Source organism: Tetrao urogallus (assembly GCF_951394365.1).
Source record: "Tetrao urogallus genome assembly, chromosome: 8".
Taxonomy (NCBI): Eukaryota; Metazoa; Chordata; class Aves; order Galliformes; family Phasianidae; genus Tetrao; species Tetrao urogallus.
The window spans coordinates 24,644,911-24,671,433 of NC_136821.1; the positions used below are offsets into that span (position 1 = coordinate 24,644,911).

Sequence of the window (26,523 nt, forward strand, 5' to 3'; positions counted from 1 at the left end):
ACATTTCCATGCTTCTTTAGAAGGAAAAGGCAGCAATTCAGTGTTCTCTGTATTGAGTTACTTTTCTGATTGCAGAGTGAAGCTAATGACAGCTTCTTTTGGCTGGGATATAGCTAGGTGACTCCTACTTTAAACAATAGTGGAATACTTGTGACACTCACAAACCACTGATGTCTGACATGATCTCTCACATGAGGATGCCTAGATCAAAAGTGTTATCAGTGGCGATCAGAGGAATGTTATGTGCTCTTTTGTGATCAGTGAAGTATTGTCAACAACAGGATTACAACAATATTCCTGATAGAAAACCCAGACGACTTTCTATTCAGGCCATCCACGCTGCAACCACACCACACCCAAATGATGTATCCTTTAAAAACATTTAAAGGAAAGCAGCAAGCACAGTAAAGCCAGCCATTAATACAAAACTGTATATGCAAAGATGCACATCTCACTGGCAGATGTGAAGCCAACAACACCTCCAAATCTGTCAGCTATTTTAAAGATGGATGGTGGTGAACAGTCACTGAGCGGTTTCGCAGTGGTGCACAGGCGCATGAGTGTTGTCTGAGTTCCACAGCTGCTCACTGACGGTTCCTGAGCGGCTCACTTCCCACAGTGCCAATTTTAGCACCTCAGAGACTGTTGTCTTGACCTGAGCCTGAAACTTCTTGCTAATGAGAACATAGAGGATTGGATTGAGACAACTGTTGATGAAAGCAAGGCCCGTGGAGAGGGGAATGCCATCCTGCAATAAGTCGTGCAAATTTTCGTCATGGTGAGCAGAGAGCTCCACAATGCTGAATATGTGATATGGTGTCCAGCAAAGAAAAAAAGCTACAACTACAGCAATGATGGTCCAGAAGAGCCTGCTAGAAGTCAACACCGTTCTCCTCTTTACTTTAACGATCAGCAATGAGTAACAGATAACCATGGTCAGTAGAGGAAAGAGGTAACCAAATACAAGCCTCACCCAAATCAGAATGTGATGTCTCAGCAAAATGAGTTCTCTGTCATGCACGTGGAAGTTGTTGTAGCAAATGGTGACATTGTTGAGAGCAGTAGCTGTGTCTCTAAAGTATAAGGCAGGGCCGCCAATAATGGCAGCTGACATCCAAATGATCATACTAAGAATGAGGGTGTTCTTTATAGTCCGGTACTTGTAGGAAAAAACTGGGTGCACAAGGCGGATGTAGCGGTCAAGGCTGATGAATGTCAGGAAGAAAACACTGGCAAACATATTCAGTAGTGCAATGAATGAGTTCATTTTACAGAGCCACTTCCCAAAAGGCCAGTGGAAGCCCATTGCCACGTATGTGATATAAAGGGGAAGAAAGAGAACAAAAATGAAATCTGCGATGGCCAGATTGAGGAACCAGAGCGTAGAGACAGATTTATCCCACTTGAAGCCCATAAACCAGATGACGATGGCGTTACCCGGCACTCCCAGAAGAAATGCCACACTGTAAAATGAAAGGGAAATCATATGGGCAATGCTGAGGGTGGACTGGGGTGATTCTTCTTCCTCAGGCAGGTCATAGAAATAAGAGTAGTTCTCAAAATCTTCAAATGACATGTTGCACAGCTGCTTTCTAGGGAAGAAAAGAAATGGAACAATCAAAGGGAAACTGTTTTATTGGGTTGTACATAGTAACCTCAACTCCTTTCAGTTTAGTTTCATATTATCATTTGCTAACTATCAACCTCTATGACAAAGCTTGTGGAGTACTTGGCTGTAGACATTAAAAAAAAAAAAAAAAAAACCTCCAGACAAGTAGTCCAGGAACTGTTTTCCTTGCTTTTACTTCTTAAGAGATCCATCACTGATGGATGACGTTGCAAAGTTCTACTGAAGTGTGATTTGTATTCTTTTCTAGTTGGGTTTGGTATTTTATCACTGTAGTGGAAATGCTAAGTCACGGCCTGAAACAGTGATTGAACACCTGGAAGGAAGGCAGGGCCAAGCCAGGGGAGCTCAGGTGCATGCAATGAGATTCCCAGACCTCATTTAAGGGTTGGCAGTAGAGGCAACGGAGTCTTGTTGCAGATTCTTGCCTATGTGATACCTTCTGAAGGTAAGCAGCTTCTTTCCTTTATTTCTGTGCCTATGGCTGTTACGTTTGAGAAAACTCTCATTTGTTGTAGCCTACGACCTTGTTGCTCTGCTGTCATCACTGTACTTTCCATTGCTTTACAACTGCTCTAATCCCATTTGAGGCAAGTTTTATGGACTGTGTCTGTATCAAAAATCAGAGTAGCACTGGGCATCTACAAAGGCAAGAAAGTGCCAGGGAGTCTTCTTCATAAAATAAAATAAAAAAAAAAAAAAAAAAACCAAAAAACAAACAAAAAAAAAAACTGTGCATCCTCACACATTTCAAGTTATAGTTAACAAAATACAGACAGTGACTTTGCTAGCAAATGAAAGTTCATAGCTTTATTCCTGTCTATCACATATTTGATTTGCCCTCATATCAAGGAGTGCTGATTCTTAGACCCACTCAATTTAGATTCCCTGGGGTACAGCCCAAACAAAATGCAGCAAAGGATGTAGAGAAGGAAATATAAGGAAAATAGTTCAGTGGCAATGCATTCAACTGGTGTATTTTTCCACTAGTGATTGGAGAAACAGGTAATAGAGGAAAGAAAACAAAGTTTCCAGGAGAATAATACACACTGTAAGTGCTACAGCTGGAAATGCATTATGTTTGGTTTGTTTTGTTTACTTGGTTGTTTTGTTTGTCTTTAAAAAGTCTCCATTTTCTTCTGTTACAAAAGCTTCTGGAACTTGCAAGGACAATGTGATTTTTCAAATAGGAATTTTCCTCTAAAGCTAAAGAGGAAGAGTGTAGGAGGGACAGGAGGAGTAAAAAGGAAAACATAAACCAATAGAAAAATCCAGAAGAAAGAAGAAATGCACAGGAAAACATCAAATGACAGTTGAGCAGGAAAAAGCACTTAAGGTCCTGTATTCATTCCAAAGTACAGAAAAAGAATAGCATAGATGACCCTGGTCTGACAAAAGTATCTTCCACATTCAAAAGAAATATTCTGCTTATTTCTGTCATCATTTAAAGCAGTGTTTTTTGGCTGCACTCAGCTGCACTGAGAGCAGGATGTGACCAGCCCACTGTCTGTACCATGGATAAGCTCCATGGTACATTTGAGTGCTAGTTCTGTTCAGAAACTGAGAATCAGCCTGCACTTTTGGAATCCAGCTATGCATTCCTGCAATTCCATTAATTTTGGTATGCTAAAGGACAACAGAAACAGGACGTCAGGAAAAAACTGCCTGCAGAAGCACGTCTGCAAGCCTGTATTTATGTAAGTAATTTTCCTTGCATAAGTGAAGCTACGTATGTGCACACATTGGTAGGATTTGAATTCTCATTTATAGATGGATGGGACAAGGTTAGAACAACAAAGCTGTATAACTTCACATCTCTTGTTTAAAAAAAAAAAAAAAAAAAGTAATAAAAGTCACTGGAGTCTCATCTATCAAGAGGCCATGATAACATTTGCCCCTTGCAATTTGCATCAAGCTAAAGGAATGTTATTTGCTTTGCTGCCCTGATAAAATGATACATATTGGGCTGTATTCATGTAATTACATGCCCCACGGGGGTAGGCTCTGCATCAAATTCTGGTACCACCCATCTGAGTAATTTTTTCAAATAGCATAACATCTGCTGAGAAATGGTATAAACAAGAAGCAGTGCCACTAACATCTGGAACAACCCTACGTTTGGATAGTTTCAGAGAATACTGAAGTTAACTGGGCTTTTAACTGTCCTTGCCTGTATATGGAGTTATACCTTCAAGTTGAATTTATGCAATTAAATAAATCAGTGTAGTTTTCCAGTATCTTGATGATTAATATCCTGTATCTTAGTCATTAGCCAGGTTTGCATCTAAGTTTCTCAATAGCTAGCACAATACAACACTTGGATTCAAGCATTTTCTCCCTTAAAGTGTAACCCCTGAACTATCTCTTCCTAACTGGGCTAAAAACGACAACAATAACAGATGTTTGCCTACTGCCCAGCAAGGTTCATTTAATATTTAGAACTTCATGGATGACGTACAGCAGAAAGAAAAGTTAAACACTGAATACTTACAAGCCTCCACCCAAAGAGCATGCATCTAGAATGCAATGTACTTTGAGGAAATATTTTTCCAAGGCTACCCTTTCACTTATCTCTAACTGCCAGTCTTCCAGTATAGTATCAGCAGTGAAGTAAAAAAGTGGGAGGAACATTGTTTACCATTGCTCTCAGGGCACAGATGAAAGCAGACTATATGGCTAAGACTTCGCAAGACTGCCAATTCAACTTGCAAAGCCCAGAAGCTGCTGCATCCCATATATACAAAACACTTCTGTGACAAGATTCATGGCATTAGGTGCTGCTCTGGAAAAGATAAGCAGCAGGGGATTTTCAGTGGAGCTATGCTGTTTTAAAGCAGTAAGGATGCAGATTTATTTTTTTTTTCCCTCCTGGGACAACTGTTAACCATCATTCACAGCAGATATTTCTTTGTGTTACACAGTCCCAAACATATGAGTTAATTTATTCTCAATCTTTAAGAAGCAGAAACTATCTTGAAGTCCAAGTTCAGATCTTGAAAGTGAAGAAATTAAGTTCTATTCCTTATTTTGTTTCTGATTTCTTGCACAATCTTTGCCACGTGGCCTAATTTCCAGACTGAGAAGACTCTTCCATGAACTTCTCTGCAAAAAGAGGTCCAGTAGGAAAGATTTTTTTCCATTTGGCTCTCAGGCTTATTGTTAGAAAGAGAGAGAGAGATGATGCTGTTCAGTGTCTCACACTCTACTGGTCCAGGGCTTCAAAAATGGGCCACAGGGAGGAAAGTATTTCTTAATAAACAGGAAAATGTGGTCAGAGACCTGGCAATAGGACCTGGGGGCAGCTACAGGTTACAGAACAGTGTCGTATTGCATTTGGATGAATATAACCAAGTTTAGACTACATCCTGTCTTTCTAAATAGTACACAGTCTGTGTAAAGTGTATGCTTAGCAGTTGTCCTTTGACTGGTGTCTGTTCCTGTTTGCTGAGGTAACAAGCAGCTATGGAAACTGAGTTTCCTTGATTCAGTGGTTTAATTATGAATATAGTTGTTAAATGTTAAGCAAATAGGTTTCAGAATGTTTGATTAGGAGGCTTCATTTCCTGTCCCCTTCTGTAAAACTGAAGTCACTTAAGAAATGACTTCATGGAAGTATCACAGGATGATGCTCAGTGTTAATGCATTTCAGATCCTAGGACAGAATATTCAGAGAAAGAAAGATTGTTAATAAAATGTATCTAAAAAAGCCTAAAAGCTGCTGGGAAGAAATTTTACCATGTGTCACATGCAGTGCCTTTCTCTGCATTTCAGGGAGGAAATGCAGAATAAGATCTGAGTTGACAGATTTGCAGTTTCTTATTACAAGTGTCTGAAATTTGTATTCTCTGCCACTGTTATAGTAGTCTAGGAAGGTGAACCATAGTGACAGCTCAGACAAATGGTTGAACCTGCTCACAACAGAACAACTTTTGTCACAGTAAGAAGGGCCTTACAGTTCTATGAGACATATTCTATGACTCTATTCCTGGCTGTGCCACATGCATCCTCTTTGGCCAAGGGGAGTCATTGACCTTGCCATGCCTCAGCCCTGAGGCTTTGGAATGAAATTAGGCTGGGTTTTCAGTCTAAAATAGGAGAAGACAAACAAAACAGTCACTATTTCCTTCCACCTCACGCAGTGTGTGAACGCAGTGTGTGAACACTTCATAGGAATTCAAAATTCTCTGAGCAACATGCAAGTTAGGGTCCAATTTAATTGCACCGGTAACTTATGCCATGTGTTTGGGCTGCAGCCCATGCAGTCTCTCCCTCACCTAAAATTTTAGGAATTTACAAATATGTCCAAGGAAAGAGCTTATTATTGTCTGTGTTGGTTAGAAGATAACAAATATTTGAGTGGCCACCCCAAACTCTATTTGTTCAGTGTGATAAACAGTTGAAACAGCCTTTAAAAGGCTGAGAGCCTTTGGGCAGGTAAACTGATTTCAGTGGTCTCAATGGCTGGCCCTGATTTAATAGGAAAATTATAGTACATGGAGTTGGCTGTCTCAGTAGTTACTTTCATAGAGGGCATATAATGCAAACCCCCTCCTTTTAATGTCCTCACTAATAATTCTGAGCATATCATATTCTGCATGTATGATCTATGGCTACAAGAAAGCCTCTTTGATTGATTCACTTCAATGTTTGTCATCTGTAAGAATTACATGTTGGAGAATAGTGAGCTTTCCAAAAGGCCACTCAAAGCCTGCTTGTCCTGCTGTGTCTTCACAACTCGGACACAGAATTCATTTGAAAGGAAAAAAAAAAAAAATCTGAAAAATCTTCAAGCTTTTGAGGTGCCGAATCTTGAATTTATGTAGCTTCAAATACATAAACATGAAATTCACCTAGTGATTTATCTGTGAAGTTCAAAACACAGATGGCTGAGCAAGTTTTTAGAAGAATATATAGAGATGTTTCTGGAAAGTGTTGTACAAAGGCATAAGTAAAGATCCTGAAGTTAACAGACAATACTGGTGAGATCACAAACTGGCAGCAAACTATGTACATAAGATGACCACTTGCCTCCTTGTGGAAACATTCTTATAGCAAGAAGTGTCTGGTACACCCATATTACAAGATTAAATTATAGCCATGGTATAATTTAAGCTTAAATCTGACCCTCCTAGAAGCTAGACAAAGCTTTTAGGAAACTGACTGTTTAATCTGGTACACAGAAAAGCAGAATCAAGGCTTGTGTGCATATTTTCTCTTCCATGAAAATGCACAATTGTTCTCATGGTCAGAAGACACGCAGTAACAAAGTTACTTTGTATACTGTTGTGAATTCAACAACTTGAATGCATCATGATAGGTATGATACACACTGGAAACGCTTTCAAGACACAATACAGGTATAGATTTGCTCTAGCAGATAAGACAGGAGTATAAATCATCATTCTCCATTGTGTCTCTCACTGAAACAGCGTTAGAAATGCATATGCCATGTCCTAGCTAGACGTCTTCTAAAACTTATGCCAAAAGCAACTGTCTTTAAGCAAGGCCAAACATGATACTGTTAGTCATAACACACCACTTCATCTGTGGTATTGAAGTCATCTGACCAGATAATAGTCTCATAACATTTTGTACTGACTAAGTGACTCTTGCAGTGAGATTAACTTATACAACAGACACGGTTAATACTGGTAAAACAATAATTTCAGACACAGACTTCTGCTGCCACAGAAATGTTAAACAACAAATGGAAAACCTGTATCTGTATCTAAAAAATACTTCTGTAATAGGAAAAATATCTACAGTAACTCTGGTTTGAATACGACAAATCATCCAAACCACTGCTGCAATTGAGCAGCTTATCATTTTCATAAACAGGTAACTCAAAAGTCTCCAGAACCAGCAACTCCATTGTGTAGAAACTGATTTATTTTCACACAGATCCCTACGATGCACTAAGATTTCCATCTCTAAAGAAAACATGGGAACTTGAATGTCCTTGGGATATGCACTGGGAGGAGACAACTTTTGTATCTGTGCAGTCAGCTCTTGCTCTCATTCCCCTCTGCTAATACAGCTAAAAGTAGAAATAACTCTTTTAGTATTCTTTGGAGTGTAAAGCGTGACTGTAATCTCTGCAAGTCTAATGTGTGGCCATAAACATATTAAAAGGTCAAGCAGAGTCAATAAAATGACAAAAGATTAGATTAACAGTGTATCTCAATATTTAAAATATGGTCTATATGTCAGAACTGTCTGACTATTTACATAACAGCTAAGTATTCAGAGGTTGTAGTGAAACTGGACTCAATGGGAAGTATCATCAGAAGATTTACAGACAAAGAAGGTTGAAAATAAACTACAGGAAGTCTCTGATAAACCAGGTGCTAAACACAGAATCCTTGCTTGGTTCTTCAAACACAGTCTGACCTTCCTTTCTTAAAAATAATGCCATCCTTTCACTCGCAATGGAGTGGAGAAACCAAGCTTCACCTCTTGGATACCTTCTCTTTCCTAAAATAGGACTCTGTCCTGTGATATGATGCCCACTGTTCTGGTGGGAGCTGGCACCTGCTTGGGCAGCTCTGCAGATTTTAGTTGGTTTTCTCTACTGTGAAAAGGAGCCTGGATCTCTGTCCATGCTTATTTTTATCAGTAAGGTCTGAGTTTTGTACGTATTCAAATGCTGTCATTACTTTCTTTAGCTATGAGCCATCATGGTAACTACGTATGTAGGATAATGGAGATAACCAGTTTAAAAATTTTGAGGTGTTTCAGCTTAACAGATGTCTATGATAATAGATATCTGTATTTCTAATCAAGCGTGACTTTCTACTGTTCTCATGCAAAAGTTATATGCAACTTCTACATTGCAACTGTTGCACATTTGTGATGCAAGAATATGTTGATTGACTTTCATACGATCATTACTTTGTCATGCAACTTTGACAAGTGTTCCTAAGAGGCTGTTCTGCTTCAGCAAAAATATGCATTAATTACACCTCTTTCTTAACAGGAAGGAGGAAATGAGAGCATAGAATACAGTGAATGCATTTCTTTCAGACCACTCATTGTTGTGTCAGCAGACTGATTAAAGTCAATTAAATACATGATAGAAAACAGCCATTATGAAAGTGAGAAGGTTCAACCTCTGTTGCCATACCACCAACATCTGCTTCTGATGTTGCAGGCTGACTTAATAAAATAGGAGGCATTACTTTTGGAGCAGCACTTGTAATAGAATCACTGTATACCACTAGTATTCATACAAAGATTTTTATTTATTACTTTTTTTACTTAAAGCTTAAGTCTAAAATAAGCACTGCCTGTATTCTTGAAGAATTGAAGAGGGGGGGGGAAACAACAACTAACCACACCATAGTAGTAAAACAACTGCAGCAGGACTGGATATTTATACATTTCCCTAATATGGTACAGGGAACACTCCCTAGCAGTGATAAGAATAGATGGCATCTGATTCAGATGTTCAACTAGAAGCTTGGAAATACTGGTTTTACAGGTTTCCTATATTATCTGTGCAAATCACTTTTATGTCATGTGGAATTAGACTCACCAGACAAGGCACAATACACTCCAGTAAGAGTTTAAGACACTGAGAAACGTCTTACTTAGCTTTCTTAAAAGGACAATGGTTCTTAACAATTATGAAACTTCTCACTTGAACAATATGAGTCTGAGCTCTTTGAAAGATGACCAGAAAGAAGAAATGGGAGTGCTGAAAATAGTATTACATTGATGCTTCAGGGACTTTCTACTCACAGTTTTCTTGCCTCTCTCAACCAGGTAGCTTCAAAAGAGATCAGACTTGCTGTGCCAGGCTCACACTTGCTGAAAGAGGTGAGTATTTTATGTTGTCTGTAGGCTTTGGAGATCAAAGCCTTGCTGCATCTAGGTGCAGTAAGCACATAATAAGAGACAATTCCTGCCTTGTTTATAATCCAAACAGAATAAACAGACACAAGAGAAATAGGGAAAGGATCAGAAGTAACTGCCCTAAAGCCAAACAGCAGATTCAAAGGAAGAGATGAAGGTAGAATCCAGACCTTGCCAAAGCATTGAACAGGCAAATCTTGTGGATAAAGGGAAAAGATGCTGGTTCTTGTAGTTCTTGAAATATTTCTTCTGAGAAGTGTCAGAAAGGTATAGGAGAGATATTAGGGAAGGGAAGAAAGAAACAGGAAAAGTTTAGAAGACGACAAATGAAGTTAACAGAGGTGGGAATACATTGTTCCCTGTCCTCCTGGAAGACGTTTCTGTGATTTATGTGATCTAATCAAGAATTCTAAAACTGAAATTATAAATGAGATTGTGCATGTTTTTCTGCTTTCTCTGCATGTGATGACCTGATTTATATTAAAAAAAAATTAGGCTGTGGAAAATTTAATTTGTTTGGCTTCCACTTTTATACAAGTATACCTGGATACTAGATGGGATATGGCTATAAATGTGTTAAAACTTAAACTTAATGATTTTAGGGTTAGAAAAGCGTAAGAGTAACAGTAGGTATTGGAAACTAGATACTCTTTGGGAGCTAATGTACTTGGCAAAGTCAGGAGTCTTCTGGAGTGTTGGCCTTTGTTGATACCCTTGAAAACAAACCTGTCTTATAGAAACAGGTTTGGTTAATTTGTCATTGGGCCCACCAACGAAAAGAATACTCTTAAGAAATGTAATGCAGTAAAGCAGTGGGCAGGTGAAAAAGATCTGCAACAAGGCAGCAAAAACTATCTTTGCAAGAGAGCAGTGATAGCCTGATGTGCTTTTGTTTGTTTGTTTGTTTGTTTTTAATCTCAAGTCTCCAAGCCCATGGCATCTGGAACACGCTGCAAATAAGAGCATAGAAGCAAATGCTTTGAGGATAATTTTTCTTTTTGTGTCAAGAGCTTCAAACACTGTAAAAGTAGCAAAGAGCGTTGGAGAGATGATCCATGCATGATATCTTCCTTTCTAAAACCGAATGTCTCTTGGGTACCGCCCACCCCAATCTCAGCAGTTACTTCTGGTAACGTGCCATGAGAAACTGCTCCTCCAACTCAGTTCTCTTCTGCAAAGCCAGCAACAATGCAGATCTGCTCTCTTATGGAACTTATAGCTTCAGATTGAATGAACACAAATCAAACCATTATTAGAAATAATGAGTGAAAATTAGCCAGACAACCAGCAACTGTATTGAGAACCATCGGAACTGTTGGTACGTTCCACAAGATAAAATGAATAGAAAAGCCAGTAATAAAAGCATTTTGCAGAACATTGTAGTCTGTTGAACTGTCTGTCTACTGTTTGGAATAGTGGAATTCACATTTTCACACGCAAAAATATCTAACAACAGATCACAGACTGGAAAATTCAAATGTGATGCTATTCAGGAAGAAAAATTTATTCAGCTAGAATGCAAATGTGTCTTAATTCCTCCTGAATCCATGCATCTTTTATAAAGCTACAAAAAGAGTTCTGGTATTTTGTTTGATTTTGCAAGGTAGCATTTAAAAAGTCTAGAGGGGAAAATGACATGGCCATCACTAGGGCTGAACAGGAGGTGGAATTCAGCCTTGCTTATTATACGCTCATATAGAAAGCTTCAAATCTTGTTGTTTTCTAGATAACCCTATTCCACGCACTGAGTGACAGCTAGATTCACATCATTTCATCTTCATGATAGTAGGGGGAACACAAACCTTCCAGATCAGATCATAAGGAACTCTTTATAATTCTGCATGACTGTAACTATTCAGAATAATGATGTTCTTATCCTGTTAATAATTACAGGTTTGTCAGTTGTTAACAATCAATTTGTTACCTGAAGTTGAAATGATATCCAATTCCTGTTCTGGAATCCAGATCAGAATCAATGTACTTATTTTTCATATTACTGGAATTTCTGATAGCTGTAGGAGATGTACTATTCCTAAGCCTTAAAGCAAACAAAGCTAATGCAGGGTGTGGGGAGATATTTCAGCCAAGGTCAGCTGGCATTCTTTGGCTGGCTAAAATACTTCTTGAACAGCCTATAAACGCATTTGAAAGTTATTAAATTCACACTTATTTTCACATCCCTCTTGCCTCAGGGTTGGTTCAAAATAGCCTTTGAAACAAATGAGTATCACATTCTTTAAACTAAGAAACTCTTTTAACCACTATACTGCCTTACAGAATTTGCTTGTGATTGTTGTTTTGTTTGTAGATGCATGTTATTCTGAAGGAAGGGAGAGAAAGATGTAATTCTTAATAGAAAGATTGACCTACCTTCTTAAGTTCTTCAGAAGAAAGCACACTGTAAGTCAGGGATGTGCTCTCTGTAGCAGAAAGAAGAACGAAGTGATCTGTAGAGTTCAGAGTGACTTCAGTGTGATTCCAGCTGCTTCACTTGGCTACTGCCTTCCTCTTAATAAAGCTGCAGAATGATATAACACTGTGTTTGTTTTCAGCTGTGAGGAAGTTGTTTCCAACTTCCCTTGGTTTGCTAAACCCAGTTTTGAAATATTGCCCTTCTGTATAATCCCAGTATTTCACCAAAATAAATGTTAGACATGTGAATGAATCATTCTGGCCCGTGTCCAAGCAAGCAACAGATGTGGTGGCTGCTGAATGGAAATGGACTTTACAGTTGCAGGCTGCTTTTTGTTATGTAGAGGAGGATTTCAACAGTACTACTTTGTTTCTGACCACTCTGGTTTATAGAAAATAATGTTGAATGAGCAGAAAGATGCTTAAGAAGCTACACTGAAAGCATCATTTGTTAACTGTATGGTGAGATACCTTCAGTTTGTGTTTATGATTATTAATCTCTTTTTGTATGCAAGAGAAAAGTGAACTTCTCAAAGTGTGAGTTACTAGCCCCCTTGCCCACCAGTCAGTGTAATTCTATGGTCAGACACTTGAACTGGGCTTTGGGAGACTTGACTTGCATTCCAGTTCTGTCAAGAGGCTGCTTAGTGTTTGTGGTCAGCATTCATGCTCTCCATATACCTTAGCCTCTCAGCCAGTAAAATGGGAATATTATTCTCCTGGTATCTTCATACCATAGCTTCACCTGACTTTGATGGTACTGCGTTCATCATACCATTTTAAATCAGCTCTTGGTCTGACAGCCTGCCTTTATCAAAAACTAAATGTTCTAGAGGAAGGAATAATCTTAACAGCTGTACTCATTTGTGACTAATGCAAGACACTTAAAATGTTCAACTGACTGAATTCAGTCAATTGCAAATCTTCCAGGTATCAACTCTACTAATTCCAGTAAAAACAAATAAAAAAAGAAAAGAGGGAATTACGTAGTGAGAAGAAGCAAGACTGAAATTTCAGTTGATAAGATTATCAATTTTAAGCACTACTGTTATGGCTCACAAGTTACAGGATCTATCAGGAGCCAGAAATTCCTTCCAGCAAAACAATCAGCTTTGTCTTTCTTCCACATCAGCTCTTCTTGTTCTGCCAATATAATATAAAATGCTGATAGCTTGTATGAAGAGGAAAAAGCTACGAGTGAAAGAAGGATAGAGATTCTGTTACAGCAGGACAGAGTCTGGACCTGGAGAAAATGATGGTGGTGGGACATAATACCTGCAAATGTCTGACAGATAGCTGGGTTACCTGAAGAGAGCAGGAAGATTTCAGAAGACCTCATGATTTGGCACCTCATTTGTGTATTTCTTGATGCTTAAATTTCTTATTTCTTCTAGGTAACTGATAGGTGAATCTTAGCTGATAAAGAGCTCTTTTCATAGCAGTTCTTTTGTAAATATTGGGATAGGATGCATACAGGCACCATTTAACTGCAGATCTGCAGAGTATTTTGCTTGTAATAGTATCAGTCAATCTCTGTAGGTACTTTTTCAGATCCAGTTATTATGAGGCAATTAATTCATAGGACTCCAAAGCACTATTTGAGTAAGACGAGAGAAAATTGCTGGGTAGAAGCATGCACATACAATCTGCGCTGAAAGACAAACCTCAGCAAGCAAAGTAGAATTACATACATGTCAACTGCTCTTCACCTTCTTGGTGCAGGGAGTATTCTGATGAGTGCAATGAGTGCAATTCTCTATTAGTTTGAGATGGTGAACAGTTGTCTATAAGAGGCTGTTTCCTTCACCATAAACTGAAGCTGATGGGGACTGCTCTAACATGTACTGAGTAGATAGATCAACTGTTTCATCCTTCTGAAGCATGGGAGGATTAAAATTCACACAGCAATTTTCTTCATCCTGCTTGTCATAGTGGAAAACATGAAATCACAGCTGCAAAGGATCCAGAAGAAATTCTGTGGAGACAATTTTTCATGGAAAAGGAGGGCTTTTTTCCTCACTAGGAAGAGCAAGTCACAGCATTTCAAAGACATTTTTTTTCTGCCAGTATGCTTTACCTACTTTTTCTCCTTTGAAATTGAAAAGGACTTTTGCACTGATGAACAATTACCAAATTTGCACTATATAACCTGCACATGCAATGTATCTGTGAGCAAAAAAATAGAGAATAGGATTTTACAGACAAACTTCCATTTAATTTGAAAAGATTTTTTGTTTGTTTTCTGTTTGGAGCTAAATATATCACTTCATTCTTCTACAGTTTTGATCTACCACAGAGGGAATCTTACATCCCTGAGGAATGTAAGCTTGGTTCCTGCAACCTCCTATGTTTAAATTCCTTCTGTGCTCAGAGTAAAAATTGGAATGGTGAGTCCAACACTTTTGCATATACAACACATTAGCCATCGATATCGTTTCACCAGTGTGATCTTTTCAGATAATTTTTGAATGTTGTATGCTGGGGAGAAAGTAAGTGAAAAAAAATTACCCCTTGTTTGCGTTCTTTTCCAACATGGAAGTTGTTTCTATTTCATTGTGTCAGTTTTGCCTTTTCAACAGGGTAAGTTAATGAAGTTCTGGAGTTTTTATGCTACATTTGGGTAAGTGTAGGACTTCATGAAGGACTTGCAGAGCATAGAACTAGTAATTTAAATCTGATAAAAAAAGAATAAGGGAGAACATTTTTATACAAGTAACAGATTTGGAGTTGAACAGCTGTGCAAAAAAAAAAAAGCAAATGCACCTTAAAACACTTCAGAATTTTTCTTTTCTTTAAAAACAAACAGACAAAAAAAGCAGTCTATAGAACAAAAAAAGCATGTATGGAAGAAAAAAAATGTGGAGAAGCCTTCGAAAGTGCCTTACCAATATTAACCAAAGTACAAACTAACAAAACCAAAACAGCTTTAATTTACTAGACTTACAAATAACTGCCTGATAGTTGTGACTACTTTCACTTGGTGACTACTATTCCCACCCACAGGACCACCAGTTATCAAGCTGTATATTAATATGAGCAGATAATATCAGCACTGAAGAACACATCAGACTAAATCCAAAGTGTATAAAATCAGTTGCATTAATCGTGAATTTGTAAATTCAGTCTAACAAAAGATATTTGTTTTTCCCAGAGTTAATTTAAGCTGAACAACAAGAAATAAGCTACTTACTTTTTAAGGATTCAGATATTTGGAGTTCAGTTTGTTTCATTTTTAATTATTCACTATTCCTTTGTGCTCATTGTTTGAATTAACACCTCACCAATACAGATCCACTCTGGAAAGACTGAAATTAACCACCTGACAATCAGGAAAAGAGTAATTTCCTTCCTTTCTGTGAAACTAATGACTATTCATGCCTATCCTTTCCCTGAAGCTGCAATGTTTGCTTGTGGCATAATTGCCCACTACATACCATAGTCAGTAACTACAACAACATTCTCCAGCATTTAGACCAAACAACCTGATGAAGGGAGGTTTGGCTTTTAGCAGATCCACATCCTCTTTATATGCAGATATTGGAATTTGAAGACTTTCATGTATAAAGTGTTGGAAAAAAATCACACAATGCACAAAAAAACACACAAGCACAGAAACAAATGAGACTATGTATGAATATATATCTATATGCATACAAGTTTGAACAAGATCTTTAAAAGCAGCACTTTATGCAACTCCTGCAAACAAAACAAACAAAGATTTATGATGAATATTGAACACTCATTTACAAGGAAGTGAAAGAAAAGCACAGAGAGGAACCTGAGCCATACTTCTTCAGGATTTTAGCCACCTCTATCCACTTGGATCCAAGCCACCAGTATGAATGCCTACACCTACTCTTTCAAATAAGTCTTTTTTTTCTGTTTAAAGCCTAAGTTCTGAGGGTTCAGTCATCCATCTTTTATACACCAGCCCTTTGATTAAGCTCCCAAGTCCACAGTTCTGCTGGGATTATACCCTGGTGTTGCACACAACAGACATAACTCTGACCCAGGAGGTCATTTAAGTTTCATCTTCTGCAATCATCCATAACAATTCACAGCTAAATTGTTAAAGTTTGTCACGATGATTAACAATGCAGAAAGCAAGCAGGATCATAAGGAGGAGAGGATGAGTGCCAGTTCCTCATTAGTTTCCCCTTAGGCTATTTCTCTCAGCTACTGCAATAGATGTGACAGAGCTGCTCTGAAACACAAGCAAACTGCAATTGGTAATTAAAAAGTAGTTCTCATCACATGCAGAATACAGATACCAAAGCTGAGGTTTGATAGAAAATTAAGGACAGCTCCCTGAAAATAGAACAGGCAAGGTGCCTATATAGGACATACAGGTTATCACTGCTGCTTTGTGGCATTACTCCTCAAAATCTTAACAAAGAGAAATACGTAGGCACGTTTGGAACAGAGAAGGTTACTCTCTACAGCTGTTGACATTCCTTAGGACTTATGGACACGCAAAGGCTTTAAACTGGACAGTAGAACCTTATATATAAATGGAGAATGGATCCTGAACACCAGTGCAAAGCCATGGCAAATATAGTCCAAACCAAGCCCCAGTAAAGCCTAATCACAACTGTGGATCCTCTCAGATGCTGCCGTTGGTGTATTCAGCACACACACATTTGTATATTTAAAATTGCTTTTTCCATTTGTCAGATTGTTTTTCTGCTTGGTGGATGTAAATACTTTTTGTGAAAGGTGCCAGATGCCCTTGACTTCATGGGTATCAAAGTTATTTTTCCAAAGCAATGAACGTGAGACTTAAGAGAAGGAATGTAAGCTCCTGGTCGCTGTTCTGGATTTGCCCTCTCCTCTGATCGCTGTCAAAGAAGAGAGCGTAACTTCGCTTCTAAAGCCTACCCAGCTCTCCGCCTCTCTCAGGAAAAGGGAGCAGAAAAACCCGAGCTTGATACAAAATGGCAAGGCCATTACTGGTTGAATACTGCGCTGTCAGAACATTTCCATGCTGTGTATTGCCTATCTCTCAAGTTTCCAGGAAAAGCATACTGGTGATATGGCAGTGACGGTTGAGTCTTCCCACCAGTATTGTTCCATTTTGTTGCAATGTGACAGATGGCAGCAGAGGGGCAGTCTGACAAAATGGCGTCTGACACGGAACTGCAGATGAAGCAAAGGGGTGGAATTGAATTGTTCCACACAGAAAAAAAATGGCACCCATTGACATTCATTGATGGTTGCTGAATGTTTCTGGAGACCAAAGAGTGGATGTGAGCACAGTGAGGGCTGGGTGGTGCATTTCAGCAGTGCTGAGAACAGTGCAGAAAACAAGCTATGATCCACACAGCATGCAAGTTTTTACAAGCACAGCATGCAGCCTCTTTGTCATCACTGAGAAAAATGCGGAGGTAATGGTGGTGACTATGTTTTGTAGGTGAGAATTTGCTCTACCAAAAAGTGTTATTCTGTTCTTTGTGTTTTTTGTATTTTCCAAAGAAATAAATAGGAGAGACTTTTGGAGTGACCCACTTTCCATTTCTGTTACCCTTGCAGAGAGGGAAACTCCCTCTCTGCCACTTCACAGGGAACTGCCTCTTCTCCATTTCAAGAGGAGAACTGAGGCAAGAGGGCATCACACTAAGTGTATGTACCTCATATCCAAAGCAGAAACTGATTCCCTGTTACTTCTGTATTACACACACTGACCATCCACCAACACGTAAGAGACTTCTGGTTTTACTGATGGACCAGAAAACAAAGATGCTAAACTCTGATGCAGAGAACACTAGTTACAGTAATAGCACACCAAATGCTGAACACCACAAATAAAAGTTTTTTTGTTCTTTTACTTACTCCATTTTCTGAATTTTCCATGAAATTGACTCCATATTTTCCAACTGGAAGAGAAAGAGGTTTCTTTCAAAGGCTGATGTTGTTGCTTATCAACTTTGCTAGACTAAAAGCAAGTTTTGTCCCTGGAGAAAAACAGAGCTTCTCTATTCCACGCTATTCAACTTCCTGCTTTTTCTTTTTCTTTTTTTTTTTTTTTTTTTTCCTGAACAGCATAAAGAAATCTTTCTTTAAATGATTCCCAAAGTAAAACGACGTAGAGACTGCTTGCTCTCCGATGTAAGAAAATACTTTATGTGGTTTATTGTGGAAACATTAAAAAAATTAAATATAATTTGAAACAGCCAATGTGGAAGAAAAGAGCATTTATTTAACTTCCTTGGGAATACATTTTGACCCCACCTTAAACTGCCTGCAGAATATCAACTGACTCAAATAATAGCATATGTATTTGCAGCTCCTATAAATTACACTACATACGAAGAAGCTGCTGAGGTATTTTACACTCAGGGTCATCTTACATTCACACACATCCGTTTAAAACTGGATCTGTTCATTTGACATATATACATATAAACATTCGATTTAGATATTCAAGGGAGTCAAGGTAGGTAGATAACTTTTGGGAGCCTGAACACTGAACAGCTCTTAAAAAACAGAATACATCTCCACTAAGCTTTGAGAAAATCAGCTCTATTGGAAATACATTATTCTCTGCCTGAATAATAGGAATAAATATTTACTTTCTTGAAAAACCTCAGAGTTCCTACTATGATGGAAAGGGAGGTGAGCTAGAAGGGAATAATTGCCACTTGCAATTCCTATTTAAAATACTTCAAGGCTCACATTAGCTTCTCATATAAAACCTGTGTTAATTTTGTGACATATCTATACCATGAAAGAGAAGGATAGTTTAAAATCTGCCGATCAAATCATTCTGCCATGCAGATGAGAATAACGCTGTTCTAAGTGTGAAACGCCTGTTATCTGTGGTTAATACTAGAACCTACTGTTCTTTCCATTTCCTTCATAGGTGGAGGATCTCAGGTCATAGAGCTCCCTTCAGCACAAGCAAATGGAGTCATTTTACTGCTTTCTACTGCATTTGCTGGCATGTCCATTTCAGAAACTACTGTATATTTCAGAGTGATTCGGTAATGAACACCTACACTTGAAAATGTCAGTTCTCAAGGGCTGATCTGACTATATCAAACAGGCAAGTTTAAATGGTGCTATTTTTGAAAAGAAATATAAAACAAATAGGAAATGGAATTAAGAAATGTTAAGGGACTGTTATTTCTGAAGCTAAAAATAAAATCCATGCACAAGCTGAAGGTGAAAGAATATCCTGCAATTCATGACCAGTCACGACAAGCAACCCCCAACCTACTTCCTGATCCAGTCCTGTTCTTTGTGTCACGTTTCTGAAAACAGACACTGTTATTTCAGAGACATGAACTCGCTGAACAGTTATTAGCAGAGAGTAGAAATAACTGTGAATGCAACACCAAACTATTTAGCACTTTATGATTAAAGATGCTTTCTCTGTAAGCAAACATTATTTCGAGTTTCAAATGGGAAAAGGATCTGGAGGCATTTCCCCTTTACTTTGAAAAGTCAAACAAATTTTATTTTGCTCCACAAGAGGGCTATGTGGACACCAAGACATTTTCCCTACGCTGTCTTCAGCAGCATGGTTAGGCTTAGTCCAGTAAGAAAGCATTTCATGCAGCGCTAGATCAACACATACAAACCACTCAACTGCTGCCTTCTTTACAGAAAGTCTGTTCATAATTTCTGTTTTAGGACAAAGTGTCTCAAAAGCATGTTAATTTAAGCTACTGGAAAGATTGAGAACAGTTGAGCAGTACTAGAGTAGGGATTTAAAGGGTAAACAAGAACAGAAGTAGCCCACCGTGCAGAAACTTTCTGGGAGCATTGAATTCTGATACTTTCTGTACATTTTCAGCGCTTAAGTGACACATTTTGAATTGTCTCATCAGCCCTTCCTTCTGGATGACTTGCCACAAATGAACAGCAACAGCAGCTGTACCAGCAACAACAACAGGCTCTGAAACGAGCGTGAATGTCACTGAATTTTGCTCAGCATTATCATAATAAAAATCTCTCTATTCTCTAACGTATATGTGTACAAAAATCTATTATCCAGAGCAGTTACAACAATAAATCGATAAGTAAACAAATAATTGGGTGGAGGGAGTTAGTATTATCATTTAACACGTAAGTTTTTTTTGTTTTGTTTTGTTTTTTTAAACTCTGAAAACACTACTACTGGGTATAGTTGGAGTGACCATACAGGGGAAAAAATACCACAGAATATCACATCATTCCTCCATTTAATCTGGTACCTCAGAACAGTGGCCCCCACAAAATTCTTGAAAAATACCAACATTCCTTTACGAGAATTCTACACTTCTTCATAATTAAAGCTTTTAATATAACATCACGTATCACGGAACTCATTCTCCTACAGAGTTGAAGAGATCCACCTTTCCCAAGTTCACTCAGAACTGAAGTGCTCTAAAATCTTCACACCTGCTTTGAACTGTTTTGAAATTTGCTGTCCTTGCAGCCCAGGCTAGGTCTTGCTATCCACCTCCAAGGCCATTTGGCTACAGTACTCTGCGCGCCTCAAAGCCCAGCCCTCAATGGATGTCAGTCATTCAATGCTCAGCTCAGACCCTTAAACAATTTTACCAAAACAGCAATTCAATGAGCATATAGGCATTCAAAATTTAAATGGAAAGAACATATGCAACAAACTGAAATTCTGAGCAACTTTCCTCCCAGATAATTTTATCAACCTTGATTTTCTTTTGTTACTCTTTCTCTACAACCTTAAGCCAACTACTGGAAAAATTTTGTCTCTTTTAAGAAAAATATATACTGTTTACATTTGTCAGAGGTATTTTTTTCTTAATATTCTTCATAGCTATAACTTTGCCATGGATTTGGCTAACAGGAGCAGAAAAGCATATCAAATTGAAGCAAAAGTAGAAAGCAAAGCAGTGCAAGTTGAATGAGACAGTATATGGAAACAACTGGCACAGATATCATCTGCGGGGGGGAAAAAAAGCTGGATGCTCGTATCAGAAGAGAGGAATTTTTAAAAGAGGGGAGAAAGTTTCTCAGCCCTGACTGATCATTCATGTACATACATACTAGGTTAGTTGCTAGGGTTAAGAGGAGACTAGAGGGAAGGGATCTCTGTCAGTACCTTACCTGAGCTTGAATCAAGATGTAACCTCAAGTTACACAGAAAGAGCTGGAAGCCATGAAATACCTGACAACACATACCTGAATTCTGCTACCTTTGATTGATAGTCCAAAAGATAGAAAAATCCTTTCTATCTTCACAAAAAAATATTCAGGAATATTCCAAGGACAGGCTAGATAGCATTGTAAGATGGATTCTGCAGTGTTCTTTGCTACGGATTTCTGTTTTACATGAGCTATTCTGGAACTGAAATGTCAGTACCTGAGCTACACTGAAACCTCAGATATGCAACTGAGCTTACTTTGTTCCAACAAGTCACACAGGGTTGGTAATCCACAGTAACTCACTAAGCGTGCTGCGAACCCATCATAAAGGTAAACTATTTTGGCATTAGATAGCATTTCAAAGTGTTTGCCACAGACAGAGCATACACCTTTAAACAATGCAGCTCTGCCCACATGAAATAATTTGGCCATGAGCCTGAGCTTTCACACATGTAAATATTCTCCAAAGACATGCTGCATCTGCAAGATCTGCTTCTCTCATATCTCCATTGCTACCCACAGGATGCATTCTAAAACTGGGTTTTCCCTTGTCCATCACTGAAATCGAGAATCATTTCCATGTTACTGAAGTGACTGATTCTCTCCACATGTTTGTATTGCAAACCCATACCTTCTGACCAGTCCATCTTATTCAGTTATGCCCAAAAAAATAAACATAACAACAACTACACTGTTTCATGCATCTTGTCAGCCTTGAGAAGCAAAACCCCTATGCAATACGCACCTAAAAGCAGTATTCCCCCTTCTTATTTCATCAGCTAAGAGTTTTGCCAAGTTCTGTATTAAACCAGGCAACAAAATGTCACCGGGCAACTTAAGATCTGCATAAGCTAGCTACATTGGCAACGAAAACATATCTGCATCGAAGCAAAGGGAGCCAAACAATCCAACAGCAATTTGAGTAATTTCTCTCTTAAAACAAAGCCTTCTCCCGCTGCTCTGCAGTTTATCTGTGACTTTCTGTGCTCAATTACAAATTCAGTGTGGGCAGACGTTTCCAAGACACGGTTTTATAATCACACAACAGCAGCCCGCTTTTACAGCAACCTCACTTTAAATTTTCCAGTCATTCCCCCCGCTGCACAAGTCGTGTCTGGTATCTGCACCTGTCTCTGCACGTCAGCTCTGGTCAACTGTGCCTCTGCTCCGGCTGCTTAAAACACGCTGCTTCCAGCAACCGCAACACGAGGGAAACACGCAATCTCTGCTTTCCCACGGGAGATTAGATCTACAGCGTTAAAAACCTACGGTTGAAAGCTAAAGGGAACTTGAACTATGCCCTATTCTTAACCTCACTCGTGAGAAAACCGAAAGCCTTTTTAATTTCCACGGAACGCGAGCAAATCCAGCTCCACACCAGCCTTCCAGCCGCCGCCCCCCGACGAGCTCCGGCAACCGCCGCCCGAAGGGAGGAGCGCAGCGCCCGCCGCCCCGCCCACAGCGCGGCCCTCCAAACCGCCCTCCGCCGCGCCCCCCGCCCACAGCACCGCCCCGGAGCAGGAAGCCGGGATGGCGTCCCATGACCCCGGCGTGGCACGGAAGGACTTACTGGGAAGGGACGGAGGTGAGGCGGTGCCGGGGAGCGAGTCGGGCGGCACGCGGCAGCGGCGGGAAGGCGCTCCGTGGGGCGGGGGGCAGGCGGCGGGAGGGGCCGCGGAGGCCGTCGAGGCGAGCGAGCGCGCCCGCGCACGGAGAGGGGTGGGGTCCGCGCACTGCCCAGCGGACCTGTGCGCGCGCGCGCGCTCACGGACATGGCGCCGGTAGCGCCCCCTCAGCCGCCGCCTCGCCCCGCAGCCCGGCATTGCGGCGGGCAGGGCTCGGCCGTGCCTGGCGGAGCCCTTGGAGCGCAGCGGCCCTGCCCGGCCCTCGGAGCTGCCCGCGGCCCCGCCCCGAGGGCCGTCGTTTTTGCTCTTTTCTCGTTTACCTGTTGCAGTACGAGAGCGGCATTAGAGTTTCTTCGGTGCTTTTTTTTTTTCTTCGTTTTTCCCAGTGGTAGAATGTCTAAACTAATGCTAACACGGATGCGATTTACTTTTTAGTCCAGCAGCTTAAGATATTTACAGTCAGAAGGAGCCTAACAAAGCTGGAACTGTCCGTGCAAATCTGAGAAACCCTGCGTGGCTTTTCAGAGCTGATAAAGTGAGAGCGCAGCTGGGTGTGCCTGATTTTGGCTGTGCTTTGTGCCTGACCTCAGGTAGAAAATGACTGTGTATAGCTTCAGATCAGCTTTTTACTTCATCCTTCATGTTGATCTTCTCACAGAAGGCTGAGCTGAGGCAGTTTGTTACTCCTCTCCTGTCAGCTGCTGAATTATCCCTGCAGGTTCTCCTCAGACGTTTGCCTCTGTTACTGGCAGCACATACATGTACAGGTCTGACGTTGTGTGCCCATCCTCTGTGAGGAAGTATGGTCCATTCAATCTCCTAAACAGTAGGAACTTGCTGAGGAGATGCGCAGGCTGAAGTATCTCCATTCTTTTAATAGTTTTGCAGTTTCAAGTTACGCCACTTGTGACTCAGTTTAATGCATGCAAGTAAAGCCTCAGTATAGCACAGCCACTGAAATTACTCCTTGAAATAAAAGAAGTGATGAATCCCTGTAGTGGTTACCCATCCATGTACTCCAGTTGCTGCTGTCTGGCATTTCTGAGTTGAAATGAGAGCCTTTAAGTTATGGTGCTATCACCATAGTTCGGAGGCAGGATAATTGTTTGTGGTGCCCCTGCTGACTCTGTGTGAAGGTCCCACTTTCTTCTTTCTAAGTCCCGAGTTTTAAGATTGGGAAGACACTAATGACAGGGATTGTGGACGTTCTTGAGGTATTTCGCTCTTACATGTTTGTAGTAAGGAAATCATAATACTTCATTGAGTATGTAATGGTGAGTTCATAAAAAGCTGTGAATATCTAGCATCTTGTGAAAGTTTCAGTTAATGTTTTATTGCAGTGTATGGTGAGTTTGCATTAATAAAGGAAAATGTTTTTCCTGAGTAGGTTGATGAGTGAAATTCATTTTGGTTAATACAGAAGTTTGGTTGTGTTGTTTTTTTTTGTTTTGTTTTTTCCCTTCTATTACTGTAGAAGCATATTTCATTTCCTGAATAACAGCATCAGCAGAATTTAATATGTAGAGAGTACATGGAAGAAAGAAGGAAGAAAGTTATTCTGGTAGGAACAGTTAACGTTTAGGAGGAAATACTACTGCAGTAATGGAAAAACAGATGTACTGCAGACATCAAAAATAGGTTTATTTGTTTTATTGTCTGACCTGTTTGCAAAGAATTACAGAAAATTTTGCATGCCTAAGGATAAGGAAAACATATTATTAGCTCTATTTTAAAAGGCACTTTAAATTAATTTTTTGACAGATGGGATGAGAAGGGACAAGTGTCCTGCACTGCAAATGGCCTCCTGTTTGACATTTGTTGTTTGCTAGCCTGGAATCATCTTTGATGGTGGAAGGCTGGCGAAGCTAAGGTTTGTACTAGAAAGTTTGACTTTATTTTTGTATTCTGTAGCATAAAAGGATTGTGTTATAAGTTGTTTATGTTTGGGCATCCTAAAGCATGTTACTGAAGTTATATTTCAGTTAAAAATTATGGGTTTCAATACTGGTTTGCTGGTCTTCTGAACGATAAGTATTTCTTTCCAGTGTGTATGATTATTTTGTTTGGTCTAGTATATTTTTTATTAGAGTATGTCTTTCATATTCATTGCAAAGATAACTTAAGAAATTAAGCAATTAAATGAATTTGATAATGCGGTCTAAGCTGTATTCATAAATATAGCACTTATTGCACTTACATTACACTTACATTAATACACTTATGAATTTTTTTTTCATTAATTACACCAGAAATTGTCCTATTCCTATCAAAGGAAGTGTGCATTATTAAATGTAATATTGCGGTAACCTAGTAAAACAGAAGTTGCTTTTTACAGTGCAGATTAGTTTAAATCAAGTCATGGTCTACAGCTGAAACTATATAGTACATCCAACCAACTTGGACTGAAGGATGGACTAGAAGATGTGTTTGGGTTTGTTTATTTTTCTGTTATTTTAATTCTCAATTATTTCATTTTTTAATTAAAGATGTTTGACAGAATCAAACCATCTGATGAGGCTTCTGCTTCTTCAGCACAAGGTGAGACATTTAAAGGAGATGGTTTTTAGTGCAGTTTTTTAACATAATAACCATCAGTATAGACAATCAGTTCACCTTCTAGTTTCAGTTGTTTCATTTGATTTCCTAAATTTCCATATGGAACTTAGATGGAAGATAAGTTATCCAAAGGTTTCTGTGCAAGCATGATTTTCTTTCCCTATGGTAAGCTGTTTAAGACATGCTGCATTTTAGCTCTCTGATTATGGATGGAATAGTCTTATGAATGTAGATTTCTTAATCTTGATCCCAGACAAATATGAAAAATACCTGCTCCCTTCAACGATGAAAGAGTGAAGCTTATTTTATAAGCCTCAGAGAGGATCTTTGAGGATGAAATGATCTCTCTAAATGTTATCTTAATGTTTAAACTTTCTTTAAAATACTATTTTTGACAAATACAGTGTAAAGGAACTAACTGACTGCAGGTAAAAATAAAAACTTTTTTTTTTTTAAAATAGGAATGGAAAGACATGGTGTTGAAGGCTCACTGCAACAGGACAGCAGTAGCAGGTAAGTAAGATGATAATCTAACTGACATCCAGTTTACTGCTTACACAAAGTAAAACAAGAATAATCTGTTTTTCAACCTTATATGTCATCTTGTGTAATGGTTGATAGTGATGCAACATAGAATAAGTGTATGATGAAGATCTTCTATGTTTACACATATTATAAACTGTGGAGGAATGGCACTGTAGTGCCCAAAACCAATTATGCAGGTGTCAGAATTTCTTAGTTTTCAGTTTATTTGTTTTTCATTTCAAAAGGCTAAAAAATACAACAATAAAAGAATGACTATTTTCTTCTGGACTGATAGATCTCTTCAGACTATATTTAACTCAAATTAAAATCTGTGCTAGTTGTGCCTTCAGCCTGTTATCTGTTGTTCTGCATTTAAGAAAAAGGTTTTTTGGGAATAGTATTTGCCATTGTAATTCTGAAACAGAAGTGTTAATTTTGCAATAGCAAGGTGGGTATTCTGAGTGTCTATGTTAAGAATATAATTGACAAGCCAACATTTCTCATTTTCTTAATGAAATGTCTTGGTAATATTACCTGCTTCTTTCAGTTTACATTCAAGAAGGCAAGAACATCCTCGGCGTGGAGTATCCACCATGCAAAATAGACAAGGGTACTGTAACTGCTGTCATGTACACTACAGTAATCTGGAGCAGGTAAGAAAGCTACTGCATAATTTGGCAGCAGATAACAAGAAGTGCCCATAGGCTTTGCCAATTTACAGAATATCATTTTCTGCAGTGAATGACCAACTCGGAATGGAAATAAATAAATTTGTGAGTTCTGCTACTTCTTTGTGCATACGAAGAAGAGGAAATC

The 26,523-nt window shown here is 39.1% G+C and overlaps 1 protein-coding gene across 1 annotated transcript; it reads right to left on the minus strand.

Moving 5' to 3' along the window:
- Positions 1-523: 523 nt before the first annotated feature.
- On the minus strand, positions 524-22,753 carry CMKLR2 (chemerin chemokine-like receptor 2; the record flags this gene model as incomplete). The annotated part of the gene is made up of 2 exons (XM_079539364.1): positions 22,572-22,753; positions 524-1,592 (listed from the first exon to the last, which is right to left on the minus strand). Exon 2 carries the CDS (start codon positions 1,574-1,576, stop codon positions 524-526), a length of 1,053 nt encoding a protein of 350 aa, XP_079395490.1. The 5' UTR covers positions 1,577-1,592; positions 22,572-22,753.
- Between the last annotated feature and the right edge of the window lie 3,770 nt (positions 22,754-26,523).